The sequence below is a fragment of the Cavia porcellus genome, unplaced genomic scaffold (genome assembly GCF_034190915.1).
Source record: "Cavia porcellus strain 051 isolate PalLab524CR breed Dunkin Hartley unplaced genomic scaffold, mCavPor4.1 scaffold_7, whole genome shotgun sequence".
Taxonomy (NCBI): Eukaryota; Metazoa; Chordata; class Mammalia; order Rodentia; family Caviidae; genus Cavia; species Cavia porcellus.
In genome coordinates, this window is record NW_026947490.1 from 93,130,736 (window position 1) to 93,147,404 (window position 16,669).

At 39.1% G+C, this 16,669-nt stretch overlaps 1 protein-coding gene across 7 annotated transcripts in view; it reads right to left on the minus strand.

The window, feature by feature from the left end:
• Nucleotides 1–16,669, minus strand: part of Hace1 (HECT domain and ankyrin repeat containing E3 ubiquitin protein ligase 1) — a 90,081-nt gene that overhangs the window by 55,548 nt on the left and 17,864 nt on the right. For 4 of the 7 annotated variants that reach the window (XM_063253936.1, XM_063253937.1, XM_063253938.1 and 1 more), the window contains 2 exons: nucleotides 15,940–16,071; nucleotides 2,821–2,903 (listed from right to left, as the gene is read on the minus strand). In XM_063253936.1, the coding sequence (XP_063110006.1) occupies nucleotides 2,821–2,903; nucleotides 15,940–16,071 (215 nt within the window). Of the gene's footprint in view, nucleotides 1–2,820; nucleotides 2,904–15,939; nucleotides 16,072–16,669 lie in introns of those variants that run through there. The other 3 variants (XM_063253939.1, XM_063253940.1, XM_023563451.2) reach the window with 2 other exon arrangements.

Sequence of the window (16,669 nt, forward strand, 5' to 3'; positions counted from 1 at the left end):
TCAGCTTCACATGCTACTCTTTTGAAACAGCATTAAAGACTTGCACCATAGAAAAATGACAAGTAGAAGCTGGATGTGATGGCACGTATCGTAACACAATTCTCTGAACTACCTTGTCTAACAGCTCAAGAACCTCCATGTCAGTGGGGTCCTGCCTCTTCCAGAGGAACGACACACGCATAGAAGGGCCGAGAATCACCGGGACAGACAGGCCTACCGGTGTCCCCGCTCCATCTACTAGTGTTAGGGTTAGACCTCCTGATCCGATCATGTTTCTACACCACTGTCCGTGTTTAGCCTGCACAACAAAGTCTTCAACAAAACCAGAAGGACAGAGACAGGGAGCTTTCGGACAGCTGAACAGAGGCAGCCTGGAAGGATGTGAGTAAGAGCTCAGGCGTGTGCTGGGACTATGGCACATCCCAGGTCCACCAGAGGCTCCTGTGCTCCGTCCCCTTCCTGACCCCACCCCACCAGTACATTTATCTGGTTGCTCATTTGTATCTTTTAAAATATTCTTTATAACAGACTTCTAAATATTAACATAGTGTTTCCCTAAGGTCTATGAGCTTGGCTAGAAAATTAATCAAATCCAAAGCGGGGAGGAGTTTCCACAGGAACTTGAATTAGTAGAAATTCAAGTCAGAAATTCGAGAAGCCCAGAGCTGTGACTGTCATGGCAAACTGGGCCCTTATAATGCTTGACTGACTGTGTCAACTTGAGTTTAGAAGATTAAATCAGCTCAGCACCTGCACCCTCGGGACAGCCTGGAAGGTACAAAGGGGAATGAGGAAAGGCAGATCTGCCTCTGCTCTTCAGAGGAGCTACAGTCTTCCCTTCAACCTGGCTTTCCTCTCCTGCTTCTCGGACAGGCTCTTCACTTCTGTCCCAGACTCCTAAGCCCTCTAGCCCAGACTCTCTGGTTTCTGCCACGGATCCTTCAGCCTTCCCTCACAGACCTGCGCAGACACTGCAGTAAGCACCACACATTGCACTGAAACCTTCAGTAACCAGTGTGAGACACCCACTGCACTCTTCCTCGTCCAACTCTACGGGTGACCATCACAAGCCCACCTTGTAATTTCTTATACATTTGTATATCTGTTATGTCTTTTTCTCCAGTAAACCCTGACTGATACAGCCCTCAATCTGGGATCCAACCCTAGGAAACTCCCTGATGGCCACTGCAGAATAAATTGCTTGCTTGTTAATGGGGAGAAATCCCCACGTTTGGGATCACAGAAGTGATCTGTGTGGTAAGTATATAGAAAAAGACACTAAGTTTAAATTTGATTTTCCTCTGTATCCACAGATCAATTTCCAACCAATCAAAAGCTGCCCATTCATGACCAAATGCACAGCTACAGCCAATTAGGTGTTCTATTTACTTCTACATTCAGCCTACAAAGCTCACCACTAGGCTGGAGCTCTCTGAACCTCTTTGGGTTTCAGTACTATCCAGTTCACATATTGTTCTTCGTGCAAATGAATTGCTAAACTTAATTTATCTGAAGTTTTTAACTTTTTCTTTTTTAATTTGAAGTTTTTCCAGTTTTTCTAGCTGAGAATACCACAGCTCAAAAGTGAATGAGATTGTTTGAAATCTACAGTTAAAAGAATAGAATTTGAGCCAGGCATGGTGGTGCACACCTGTATTTCTAGCACTCGGGAGGCTGAGACAGGAGGAACATTGTGAGTTCAAGACCAGCCTGGGCTACAAAGTGAGCTCAAAGCCAGCCTGAATGGCATGGCAAGACCTTATCTCCAATGGACAAAGAAAAAAAAAGCACAGAATTTGAAACAATACCCAGGTATACCTGAGAGAGTACTATAATACAATTTAAATAAAAAACAAAGTCTGAGGATATAACTCAGTAGAGAGCTTCCCCAGCATGAATGAGGTCTTAGGTTTAATCCCTAGCTCAGAAAAAAAAAAGTGCATCATAAGTCAGAAAGCAAAATCACTGTAGTGTTTTGTGCACTGCTCCTAACCACAAATTACATACACCACATATATGTGGAGTGGATGGGCATAAGAGTGTACATGCGAACCTGAAGTGTGCACATAATTACTAGCTGCTCCTTAAGGACAGGGTTAGTTTTTGTGAGCTCATGTGTGCATGCTTCTGTGTGTGTGTGCACATGTATGTATGTGTGCGCACGTACGTGTGTGTGTGTGTGTGTGTGTGTGTGTGTGTTGTAATTTTGAAAGTGCTAGAGACTGAATCCATAGCTTTGCACTTCCCAGGCAAGCAGCCTATCACTGAGCTGTACCCCGCCCCTACTTATTATCACACAACTGAAGCTTGTAACAGTGGCGGAACACACTAAGCACTACCTAGATATTTGATTACATGAATGAAAAAGCAAACAAAATACACAATTTAAGAAAAAGACCCAACTGCAATATAAAAGTATCTTAACATATAACTTAATATCTAACAACACTGATTTAATAATATTTTTAGGAATCCTAAATACAGATAAAGCAAAGACACAGCTCTGATCCATGATATACTTCAACAGCTTCTCCCAAAGGAACTCAGCTATTGAATAAAATGAACTATAGGAAAATTATAATATAAATCAAAAGCTTATCCTATAACATCAAAACTCCAGCAATTAAATACAATGTGATTTTTCCTCACGTAATTAAGTAACAGAACCAGTCTGTTATTCTCCATCTTTAAAGAAAGCACAGTATTCATGGGAAAACAACAGCTTCAAAAAATACACAGAAATGTATGTTGGGGAATGTACATGTAGAGGGGAATGATAACACCCTTTAGTGGCTCTGTCTAAAATATAAAATACCCTACCTGCAAGCAAAGTACAGTGGGGTGGCTCCTGATACATTTGGCCTGTTGATATCGGCACCGCTGTCTAGCAAGCACTGCACAGTCTGAGGAGAAAAAACAAGGTAACATCAGAGAAGTCAAACAAAACACACAACTCTCAGAACTTTAATCCACAAAAAGAAAATCCTCCCCAGAAGCTGAAGCTTTAAAGAAAAAATGAATGTGAAACACGTGAATCATGATGGCTGAGCAGACTCAACAGAGGTAAGTTCCCTGAACCTGAGTCACGTATGTGGAACCCTCAGCGTGGTCTTCCTTACTTTTCTCAGTGTTGAAACAAAACACTTAATACCCACAAGTATAGGAGGAAGCTGGCCGTTAGCTCACAGTGTGCAGAAGTTTCAGTCCATAATCAGCTGGCTCCAATGCAAGATGGCATCTCAGAGGAGAACGCCTCATGGCGGGCAGAAGGCACAAAGCAACAAGCAGAGGACAGAAAAAGCAAGCAAGCTCCTTCCGCCCCTTTCACCTTATGCAGGCCACTCAAGCTCAGGAGCTCTCACACCCTCGACCGGCCCTAGAGCCCTGCGCCTACCACTGCACCACTGCACCGAACCAATGCCAGCGCCACACACTCCAGGTGCAGCCATCTCTGAAAAGGCCCACCTGTGACAGCACGAGGCTTTACGGGGACATTTAGACACAAGCCCAGGCAAATGGGATACGTATTTTTTAGCCTAGGAAAGTTGCTGAGCAGCGCCGTATCGCAGGTGGTCAGCTGTCACATGTGGCCACTGAGCACTTGAAACACAGCCAGTACAACTGAGAAGCTGAATGTTTAATTATAATTAATTTTAATTTTAATTCCAACAATGAACTGGACCTGCTTTAGAAATCTGAATTTATAAACAAACGTTCTACCTCTAAAAGCAAAAAAGTAGGCATCACGCTATAACTTTCTCAAAAGTTAAAAACACATAAAGGATAAGTATAAAATTACTACCATAGTTCTTTTCTTGTTTTTTTCTTCGTTTAAAGATTAAAGAAACTTCAAAACGAGGTAAGAAGAGGGTAACAATGGTTAATACATGTTATTATCTTTAGTTACTCAGAGTATAAGATATCAGCATTTAACTGTCCAAACAATATTAGCACAAACCTTTCTTTTCAATGAACTAAGTTAAATGCTGATATCTTGTTAGCTATCTTTCATATATACAGTGTATATATAAATACATGTATTTTTTGTTTTATTTTTGCCTTCCTTCTTTTCTCCATTCCGTCATCCCAGTTTCTCTTTCCTTTTGCACAGTTTCTTCCCATTTCACAGTATCTATTGTACATTTTGGGTCTTATTTACTTTCTCAGCTTCTCACATTAGTGAGATAATACGAAGTTTACGCATGCGCACCTGGTTTATTTCACTTATGAGTATGGTCTTGAGTTGCATCTGTTTACCTAGAGAAGTCTCACGTTTATCCTTCTTTACAGCTGACTAGTGTGCCACTGTATAAAAAGATCGCATCTTTTTGACCCATTCCACAGCTGATGGGCATCTGGGTTGTTTCCAAGATTCAGCTGTTAAAAATTGTGCTGCCACAAAAATGGGTACACATATATCACTGTGGTTAAGATGCTTTTAATTCTTCTGGGAAGATACCTAGAAGACGAATAGCTGGATCAAATGGAACCTCCAATCTTAGTTTTTGAGGACTCTCCACATGGATTTCCACAGTGGCTGCACAGTGTCTCAGTTACTTTTTTTAGTGTGGAGATAAAATACCTGACGCCCCAAATTAAAGCAGCAAAGGTTTATTTGGCTCACAGTTTGCAGAGGTTTCAGTCCATACTCAGCTGGCTCCAAGGCAGGGTAGGATGCCAAATAGGTCTCACAATCAGTGGAATGACACAGTAATCACATACTCTTAACCCCAGCATCAAACATTTCTAGATTCCGTCATCTCTGAAAAAGCCCACCTATGAATGCATGATGAAACCCAAACAAAATACTAAAAAGCTAAGAAGCCTTTTTCCTATAAAATAGTTCCCAATATTGGCTCAGTTTCTTTGACAGTCATTCATATGTGCTTGGTCCCTTGAGATCTACCTCTGCAATCATTTGACTCATACAAAACAGAAGTATGCTAACGTAAAATCTTTTTTTTTTTTTTTTTTTGTCTTTTTCCTTTTCATTGGTACCAGGGATCAAACTCACAACTGCCTGCTTCCAAGGCAGGCGCTTACGCCACTGAGCTACACCCCCAGCCCCGCTAACGTAAAATCTTAAAAATATACATTTGATGAGTAGGGCAAGTCCCATCTAGAAACCTTTCTAAAATTATTTTCTGAATCCTCATGTGAGTTTCTCCTGTAAAAGAAAATTAAAAATATGAGATAGTTTTTGGAATTACTGTTCAATTTTACTTCTGAGTTGAAAATGTGTTTGTCTTGCTGCTATTCCAAAACTTAGAACTATGTCAGTCACATCTGTACAAAGAACAAAAACAAATACAGCAACACAGTAAGTCAGTCGGTAAGTTTTCTAAAGACAGCAAGCAAATCGTAATTGACTCAGAGAAAGCTGCTCTAAAAGACTGCAAATGGGAGAAAACTTGTCCTCATTTGAGGACCCAATAAGCAATCAGATTCTCAATGCCGCGCATACACACACACACACACACAGGAACTGAAAATAACAGGCACCTTTGAAGGCAGGATGGTTATCTAGAGATAAGAGGAGGAGTAGATGAAAAGCCGTAAAGACACTGGCCCTCCACTCTTGTTTCTTTCCTCCCATCCCACACCAGTAGTCACTATCCCCCCACACTGTTTCAAAGACGGGATGTTTATTCTTGGACAGAGTGAGCAGGGAGCTTCTGCACTGACAGGCAAAAAGTACAGGTGAAAGCAAGACTGAGGAGCACGATGAAAGCACCGACCAAGTGAAAGCTATCATCTGGCTCCCAGAAACCCAGCAGGCAGGCCTCAAATCTCAAGTGGAGGAAATTAATCCGGTCTGAACCTGGGCATGAGAGAAAGAGTTCTAAAGAGTCCTCCAGGAAACAGTCCACTTCAAGACAACGAGTGTGCAGCAGTCATCTCAAAGCAGGACAGGTTTTCCCTGCAGGGGATATTCGGCAGTGCCAGAGGACACCTAAGAATTGGACAGCGGGGGAAGAGAGCGGGCCTATTGACAGGCCAGAGCGGCGGTCATACACCCTACAATACACAGGCGATCCTCTCAACCAAGAACTACCAGGTCGAATGCAACAGTAAGGCCAACACAGAAATCTCAGTGTACCCTGAAGCCAAGCAGTCAGTAAACTCAGCCCACAGATAGAGTGCTTCCAGTCAGTATCTGAGCACCTCAATTTTACACATGCGTCAACATACATTATTTACAACACAGATCTGTAACCTGAAGAACAAAATCTTAGACAGAAAGAAACCCAGAAAACTAAAACTTTAAATCGAATGAAAGAAAATAAAAATTTTGAAAGGGACTGATTCAAGCAAGCAGAAAAAAGGTATTACATCCACAGAACAAGAATATGAATCTTTTAATCAGATTTTATTGGTATATTTTAAATATACTTAATGATCACATCATCATACAGAACATGATATAACTTGATTCTACATTGACATAAGTTGACTCTAATCCTAAGAGAAAATGTTCAGACAATGAGTAGTTAAAAATACGACAGAATAAAATAATTCAACAGAAGTTAAGAAAGACAATACTTAGGAACTCCATAAAAAAGAAAATAAAATGAAAAGACAAGTAGTGGAAAAAATAAAAGATGAGAAAAATCAGTGGACCAACTCAAGGACATGCATTGAGAAACTGGGCATAAAGAAACTGAGGAGGGTGGAGACCATCCAGAAATCAAGAAAACACTAAAAGCTGAAAGACATCAATTACCAAATGTAAAGGCTTCACCAAGTCCTGAGTCTACCAAAAGAACTTCAACAAAGCAATGTCAAAGTGAAATTTCATGGTAGCAAGCACAGAAAGTTCCAGAAATAAACAGAAACAGACTGACATTAAACCTCTCAACAGAAAAACTAGAATCTGAAAGGTAAAAAACCAGTAAAACCGTATGATAAGTGATTCTGAATGTAGAATTATCTAGTTGGCCATGCTATTATTCAAATATACGTTTATAAACAGAAAACACGTTATGGCTTGTATCTGGACGTCCCTCCGAAGTCTCACAGGCTCACAGGGGGGACTTTAGAGGCTGACTGAACCAGGGGATCTGATCATCATCAGTGGATTAGTCCACCGGCAAGTTTATAGTTAAATTAACACTGGCAGGTTGAACCTGGTCCCAGGAGGCGTGCCACTGGAGACGTGGCCTGGAAGGGTGCACCCGCCTCTCACACCCCGGCATCTCTCTACTTTCCCGCTGCCAGGCCATGAGCCACTTCCCTTCTGGCAGGCCCTTTAGCCAGACTGCCCTGCCTCGGACCCAGCTGACTATAGACTGAAACCTCTACAAACTGTGAGTCCAAATAAATCTTTTCACCCTCAATTTGCACATGCTAGGCCACAAAGAAAGTAACTAAGACACATGACTGTGCAACATTTCCCCCAAAAAAGTATCTAAAAACGCACATTTTCTCCAGAAAATCACACCTGGCAGCAGAATGACAGCCTTCCTCTAAACAAGGAAATAAACCAGAAGAGAAGATGTAGAAACCAGTATATCAGAAATCAAATACAAGCAAAATGCTAAGAAATTTCCAGGTTTAAAGAAAATAAAAAGGCAAAATCGATAGATTAACAACTGCATCTTTGTAGGAAACAATACTACTTGCAAAATTATTGACTTCAAAAAAGAAAAAAAGAAACAAAACATTGTTTACTTTAGCAGTAAAGTATTTATCTAACCATATATACAACTAATACTACCTAACCGGAATTTGTAAATCCTAAGTCACCATAACTACAAATGATTAATATGTAAACATAAAAAATGTAAGTCATACAAGCTTATTATTTGGAAATATGTAACTTGAAAATCTTTTATGGTTACACTTTCATCAAGCAAAGTTGAAAATCTTTTATGGTTGATGAAAAAGAGCAGCTTGAGGAACTATCATTTTAATTTAAAATTTTTGATTAAAATAAAAAGGCTTAAGATATTCACATGCTGCTACTTGAATTTACTTCTAAAATGAATTCTAAAATCTAGGTGATAAAAACATTGTTATGGGGCTTGGGGTGTAGCTCAGCGGCAAAGTGTATATACAGCCTACATAAGCACAAGACCCACAGTTCAAGTCCCAGCACCAGAAGCAAAAAAAAAGGCAGTTATATAAAGCTATATGGTCACCTACACAATTCCTGTTAGACTCAGACAAGCAGCAAAGTATAAGATCAATAAGCATTTACTTCGCTATTTTGTAAGAGAAAGCCTACTTGGTCCTTTTATAATGGCTTTCACCTTTCTGATTTGTGTTGTGTCTGTGTGATCTCAAAGCCACTCCTGCACAGAAATAGAGACAATACACCTTCAGTCCCTCAAAATGCTCAGGAAAGGTGAAAGCAAATACACTGAAAACACATATTATTATCCATTTAAAACCTAAACATCTAGACGAGAAACTGTAATTAACAAAATGTATGATGCATTCATAAAAATCATAGTTAAGTGTACATAACGATGTAATAATCTAACTTCCACATGTATCTGGACACTGTGTTAATAAGCTTTTGTCACCTAATTTAATGTATCCCATGAGGAAGGTGATATTCTCTCCACTTCTAAGAGCACACAACTGAATTTCAAAGAGGTCAGGCAATTTGTATCCTAACACACAAACAGTGAAACAGAAACTAAAACTAAGGCTATGTTCATATTCAACACCCTACCTAACAAAAGTAGGAATTCTAATTTTTCTGAATTCATGTTAATAAATAGCATTACAGCTAACCTGACATATCATTGTAAACTACATTACATTTATGATAGCTGATCTACTAATTCCCTACCAAATAACTATTTGGCAGACAGGCCTTGACACCTGCTCTAACTAGTTTTTAAAACAAAGTCATTTTTTAAGTCTTTTACTTTTCAGCTTTTTCTTTTGAGACAGGGTCTCATTCATTATGTAGCCCAGGCTGGCCTCAAACACATAGAGGTCCTCCTGCCTCAGCCTCCCAAGTGGTGAGATTTTTAAGTGTGTGCCGCCACCTGGTTAAATCCTATTTTTTTAAGTGCTTTTTATTTTCTTTTTGCAGTACAACAGGCCCTCAATACTAGGGCCTCAAACATGCTTAAAAAAACACTCTACCACTCTTAGTTACTTTTCTTATTGCTGAGACAAAATAGCCAACACCCAAAGAGGCAAAAATTACTGAGAATTAAATAAACTATTGATTCAACTGCAAAACAGAAGTAGCATGAAAATAACAGATAACAGTTTGTTTTATCTCCAAACATTTCTCCGAGTGGCAGTAAGAAAAGCTATTTCAAGCACAGAAGGGCCCTGAGATAATCACCTCCAAACCTGGATACTGCACGGGGCAACAGGCAGGAACACAAGCCAGGGGAGACAGTGCCAGGCCGAACACCTCCTCACCTCACCCCTCCCTGAACTATCCGGGAGGCTCCTACTGAGCCCTGCAGGAGAGGCGCGCCCTCCTGAGTCCCTCACTGAATCTTAATTCAACACAGGCTGGCTTACAAAAATTGATTCTCAGTCCCACACAATCCAGAATGACAGTAATTAAGGGTAAACCGAAGGTCTAATCAGCACACCAACCATTTTCTTGCTGACATACGATTTGGGTATCTGTAAAGGACACATTATTTACAATGATGATCACAATTTCTAATTTTCAGTTTATGGCTTATTTGCTTGTAAACTTAAATGAAGTAGCTTATGATGGAACGTAAACACATAAAAGTTATACTACCAAAAATATCTGTGGCTGATGGCTTATTACTAATGTATTTTTCAAGTTAATATATATAATCTTAAGAACTACACTAAACTGAAATCACTGTATATTCCTATAATTTACATCAGCAAAATAACCTCTTGAGAAAAATTTAGAATTTCCAATTCCCTGCCTAGCCCCAACTACTACCACCAAAAAACAAAAAACTGTTCTCCCAGCCCCTGATCATGTCAGACAGTGGTCCCGCCTACTGTGGAATAAGGCACTGCTGGGAGAAATCTAGATAGAAAAGCACAGAACAGGGGTTTCATACACTTTCAACAGACTGCATAACCTTTAAAGTAATAAACAGCATGGTGGGTAGAAAACAGTACAAAGCTAATGCTTGGGTCAATCTTAAGTCATTTAATTGAAGGTGCTGACTAAGACCACCTGTGCCCAATACTCTGATCAATTACAAAGCAAGATATCTACTTTACCAATAACAGCTCTGGAAAATAACACTGATCAAAGTAAAAGGAACAGATACTCAATAATAAAGCTATAAGCAAAAGTCTAAGTGATGGGCATGATCATCTGCCTAAACACGATGAAACCATAAAAAAAGCATCCTCACTTTCACTTTGTAAATATGGTAATGCCGATATGCCTTACAGCAATGCACAAGTAACTTATACACTAAAACAACACTGTTACACAGAGCTTCTTTAAAAGCCTGTCCACCGGTATCTACTGAGACTTTGAGTCATTATATAACACATGGCAAAAACCACTATTGTGTTGGAAAAATAACAGCCATGAGGTCTTTCCATTATTTGCTCACACTTCCCAAAAGCGATTATAAGGAAATTCTAGCACCAGAGTTCTAGCACTAGAATACATAAATTATCCTGAATATAAAAATACACTCTGAAATATTAGTCTACCTACCTTTGTCTTCAAGGCTAAATCTGCTCAATGTTTTGTAAACACATCCAGCTAAACTTGCACAGCTGGTAATTCTCTGGATGAAAAACCTGGAAGCTGGCTAAGCACTCCAAGAGAGCTAGCTGACTACTAGTGGGCACTGTTCACGGCACATCTACACTCTCAGTCTATGAGGTCAAACTGCTTTTCCCTTGTTGGAGCAGAAATTAATCTGGGTAAGACAGCAAACAAACTGAGACTAAACTATATGCCAGTTCTCCTGCAATTTCTAAATGCAAGTTAGTCCAGAAAGTCAGTTATCAATTATTTGTGGCAATTCATCACATTTATAAACGTTAAATCAGTGTGGTGGCACATGCCTACAATCCCAGCTATTTGGAAGGTGTGAGGCAGGAAGATCACAAGTTTGAGGCCAGCCTGGACAACTTAATTAGATCCCATCCCAAACTTTTAAAAAAATCTTAGTGGCAGGTGGCACACTGCTGGCTTCACATATAAAGAGGCCCTCGGTTCAATGCCGAGTACAAATAAAAAGAAAAAACAACTTTAAAGTACTAAAACAAAGTAAAAATTTCCTCTAATATTAAATGCAATGCATGACAAAAAAAAATCTGACTTATATCTATGTAGAATAATTATTGTAGTACACTTTCTAAAAGTGAAATTTAAAATACCCTGAGCTCCTATAAAACAGTACATTAGTAAGAGTCCAAATACGACTGACTGTACTTTTACAGAATCAGACCATGCATACTAACAATGGCAGTAGTATTAGGAATACATGTTACTGCTCTTAAGCATCCTCCACGAATTCACAATGCTTTCCTCAACTGTATCAGAACACAGAAGGCCCACCACCTTATGAGACAGATTAGAGCAGAAGAAAACACTGCCAAAGACTATGCAATAACCCAGCTGAATGAGAAACCCTGAAATGAATTTTTCAATTCATCCAAAGACCAATCACAATTTTGGTATGATATAACCTAATTAATGTAGTATAGCTAGTCTAAGGGAAATTACATAGAAATAACTTAGGGAGTTATGATATTCTGTTTACCTGATCAGTTTTAAACTGATCACTTTTAAACTGAAACAGAATTAAACATCATCCTGTTGTAATGCTGCAAGGACAAAACACAGAAAATACTCTCCAGCTGCCCGAAGTCCTTTGTCTAACAAGACGATGTTACCTCTGACAAAGAAATGCATCTATGTGAAACCAAGGCTAAGATCATTCAATTTACTAAGTATGACAAAACAAAACTTTCTGCCAAATCTTCCACCTTTAAAAAAAATGCCATGTGAAATCGAAAAAGCAATTGTTGTCATCACGCAAGAATACACTATTCAATCAAAATTTCACAAAGCTCAGGGCCCTGAGCAAGCTACTCAAAACCTTCTCATGCACTCTGAAATGAGGTCAGAAGGCAAATTTCAGAGGACTTCTTTATTATCTTGGCTTGTTTAATATGAAAAGAAGGAACATGTTTTTGAAATATTTTAATGGAGTTTCTCCTCTCACTTTAAAGTTTTATAATGTATTTCAGAAGGTATATATAATAAATATGCAGGTTTTCATGCTTAAAAACTTTTTTTAAATGGTGAGACCTACATGCGCTAGTATATGTTGACATGAACATAAATTCAAGACTTTTTAATGAATTAGTACAAGAAATGGCTACATTAAGACAAGAAAAGGTCACTCTGACTTGCCATTAAATCACTAAGACACTTACAGCATTTTAGACTCAATGTTACACAAAGATACACAGACATTTTAAAAATCAGTAATTCCTACCCTACAAATTTTATTCAATAGACCAATAAGTCATACCCAACTCAAGATAAAAATACACTGTCCCACTGAGATTTGAAAATGTCCTAGAAACATGGGCAATATAGCACAACCATCAACAGACTTTTAGAAGTATAATTACGTCTAGAAATAAGGAGACAGACTAAATTTTCAAGTTTCCTTCTTATCCTAATTTTAAAAAAATTATAAGAAGCATATAATGCTTAAAAGACATTACTAAGCATTTCCTTTATCTGTATACGACCTTTGTAGACAGTAATAACTGACCAACTCCGATAGAAACAATTTCCCCAGCCAGTACAATCAACTAAGAATCAAAATCAACCTGGCTTTTTGCATCATTCGTTTCCTACTGTATCTGTGAAATCTCACCCTGTGAAACAGCATTTCAGTAAAGTCAGTTGTCCTATAAATCTTCTGAGCATGCAGTTGTTCAAAGGCATTTGATTATGAGGAATTCTCCATTACTCAGCCACACCTGCTTTAGGCTGTAAACCATACGGAGTATATTATACTCACACCAGCTAATCTTCAGTAACTTCAGAAGGCAATTCTAAATTTTTAATGTTGTCTGCATGCACGTGTGTTAAACTAAGGTTTTCTTAATAATTCTTATTTCTATATTAGAAAAAAACTGCTAAAATTAGGTTTTGTAGATTATTTGTAAACCAAATCCATTTTTTTCCCATAGAAGTATAAGATTTGCAGATCTCAGTGAATGAGAGTCTGCATTTTGTACAGCAGAGGGTTTATATTAAAGTAAGCGCTCTCTCTCCTGAACAGCTATGAGCAGGACTCCTTTTCTTAACGCCTTCAGCCATCCCGGTGGCCAGGACTCACTTTCTAATACACAGTAGTTGCTTAAAAGCTACTCAGTCACCAGACATGGTGGTGCACATGTGTAATCCTAGCACTCAGAAGGCTGAGGCAGAAGGATCGTCTCAAAGGTCAAAACCAGCCTAGGCTACAGTGAGTTCAAAGCCAGCCTGAACTAATAGCCGGAGTATCTCAAAAAAAAAAAAAAAAAAAAAGACTACTAGGTCACGGAGGCTGGGGACACCGTTGTTTGATAGAGGCCACGCACACCATGTGGAAAGCTCCTATTTAGATGAAGGGAAAGAGAAGGGAGGAGGAGGAGGAGGGGAGCCAAGACCCAGGAAGGTTACTGTTAAGGATTAAAAACTGGCGGTCAACTTAACACCGGCGGATTAATCAGCACAGTGCTGAGCGCAGATGCTCCACCTGAGGGAGGCTGCCAGCATAGAGGCGTGGGGAAGGAGAAGGGAGATGCGTTGAGGCGCTGCGGCATTGTGGGGTCTCCTACGTGTTGCTGTGTGAGCCGCTGGTTCTCCTGGAGAAGCTCTGGTCCTCACATCGAGCATGGCTTCCTGGCTCTGGAGAGGAAGACATATGTCGCTTGGTCTCCAGGATGAACTCGTCACGCTGCTTCCTGGCAGCGTGTACCCGAGTGTGCTTGTCGTCAGAGGAGCTCGGGGCCTCTGTGTCGCTGAGGATGGCTGAGGTGCTTTTCAGGACAGCCCTGCTCTTTGTTGTGTGACTTCTCGGCTCCAGCATAGACCCTCATCCCACCAGCACAGTTCCTTCACCCTGTTGGCACAGGTTCTAGCTTCTACCTCTGACCTTTGGGCCTTTGCAGCACGGATCCATAAGAGAGACGGGTGTAAGTCCTTCTTGTGGGCTCTGGACCTCCAGCTGGACTGGTGGGAGACATTGTCATGAGCTCTCAGTCTTCATCTGGACTCATGTGAGACATTGCTGTCAGATTCAGGTCCTTGGCTAAATATTCCATGTCTTTAGTACTGTGGACAGATTTCCTGCACTTTCTTGTGTTAACTCCTGGTGACCATCATAAAATAATATTACAAATTCCATGTCCTGATTCAAATTGTTCTCCGCACAACCCCTGACTACAACAGTTATGAAAGATTATGACTCTATAGATCATTTTTCCTCCTATAATACTTTTGTGAATTTAGTAAGACTCTATGAAAGAATTAATGATATGAGATACTCCTTGAAAACACCGGGTTAGTGCTGATTCCGTAGGGTCATGATGTGAAATCCAGCAATACTATTATTCTTCGTTGAGAGTAATTTTAGTTTGTTTTGTTTTGTTTAATTTCAACATACATGAAGCTATGGACAGCTATTTGAAAAGAATGAGAGACACTATGGCAGCCACTGTTGACTCCCTTATTGTCTGGTCTGAAGACCTAAAACGCCTTCATCATCCTGTTCTGATCAGTTCTATACTATTTTGTTTTGTATGAATTCATTGTATATGAAGATATGGACAACTATTTGGAAGGAAACAAGAGACAATGTCATAGACAGTGAAGATCTTTTGTTGCCTTGCTTTGAAATCTGTGTCTCTGACATTGTTATCTTATGATCTGTTTTGTTCTGTTTAATTTTACCCTCTTTAAAAAAAAACACTGGGTTAATTTTCAGATAATGAAAGATAAAGCATATAAATGAATATTAGTGCTATAAAGTTTCAGGAAAGACAAAAAAGTTCCTTTATTTCTCCTTTTCTCTAACCCTTTGATAGGTCAGTCTGCCTCCTTGTCTTAAAAAAGTCCAATATCCTGTGAACTGTAGTCATATGTAGGTATGTAAACATCTGGGATCCTATTTCCCAAACTACGGTTAAGAAAGAATTGTATAAAGAGATGGAAATCTAGATTCTACTGGTCTCGAGAAGATATGAGACTTAGACTTTATAAATGTATGGATGCATATAAATAAACTGTCCCTGTGCAGTTGTTGGAAGTGACTTGTTTTAGGGTGACTTTGTTATTTTTATGGTTAACAAGTAAATGGTACTCTACTATCAATAATGTTAAATGTGGTAGGAAAAACCTTAATGTAAACAGAAGAGGTAACTATACTACAGCAGAAATTCAACCTAAAATCTTAAATTCTCAATCTCTGTATAAGCTGGTAATGTGTTCTAATGAAAAGCTGCCTATACACAGGAATAACGTTAAAGCACTGCCAAACCATAGACACATGGAAGACAAGTACTTGGACCATCTACAAAAAAACCAAAAGACATGTTAATCAGCCTTGAACTGTGCAAACAGTGTCAGTGCTCACTTTCTTCACTAATTCCAATAAAGAAGCTTAATAATAAAAAGTAAAATATAGAAAATTTACTTGTTAAAATTAAGACTAGAATAAATGTAACTTTAAAATATACATGATTATATATTTAAATTTTTAGTATATTCATCTATTAAAAGTTGTGAATTACAAATAAAATCAAAATCAAAGTTATAAACATCTTGATAATTAAAAGCACCATTTTCAGTTCTCTCCATCTACGAAGAATCACAAGTTCATATGCTATACCAAGTAACATTGTGCTCTTTCTGTCCCCAAATATACACAGAAACACACTGTGCAAGAATTCAAAGCTTTTAAGCACAAATGCACAGGTCTTCATGGCTCAATTTACCGTCCGGTGGCCGTTCTGGCAGGCCACGTGCAGTGCCGTCTGTCCCATCGCGTCCTCCACATCAACGTCACTGACGTGCTGCACGAGGTCGTGGAGCAGCTCTGTCCGCCCATTCACAGCTAGCCAGTGAATCTGTGAAGTCATTTGGTTATTTAATGTTTGTGCCAGGATGTTTCATAAAAAAGCAGCGAACACTATTATTTCTCAACTAACCATGACATGCAAACAAATATACTTTAAGCACACATGGTTTTTCCCAATGAGGAAAAATATATGCATCACAATACAGATTATATTGCCACGTATTTATTACAAAATCAAGAACTCAACAGCTCAACACAGTAAGCATCCTAGGCTCAGGATTACCACATGCTCCACTTCTTAGATGACCCTGGACTCTAAGCTTAGCTTATCTCTAGAGAAGGTGATGTTTATTTTTCCTTTCCCAGAAACAAAAAGAAGTTAAAAGTAATAACACAATAGTGCCATATTCTTTACCTATCCTTTACTTCCTACATTTACAAACAACAAATGTGTCTTGCATAAATAATAAGATGTACAGGAAAAATATTATGCCTGTAAATCTACCAACGTTAGAACTTTAGACGAAGAGGCTATAGGTATAGCTCAGTGGTAAAGCATATGTTTAGCATATACAAAGCCCTGGGTTCAATTCTTAATGCCAACAAGAAAAATAAAACACAGAAGAAAAATATTGGACTATTCATTC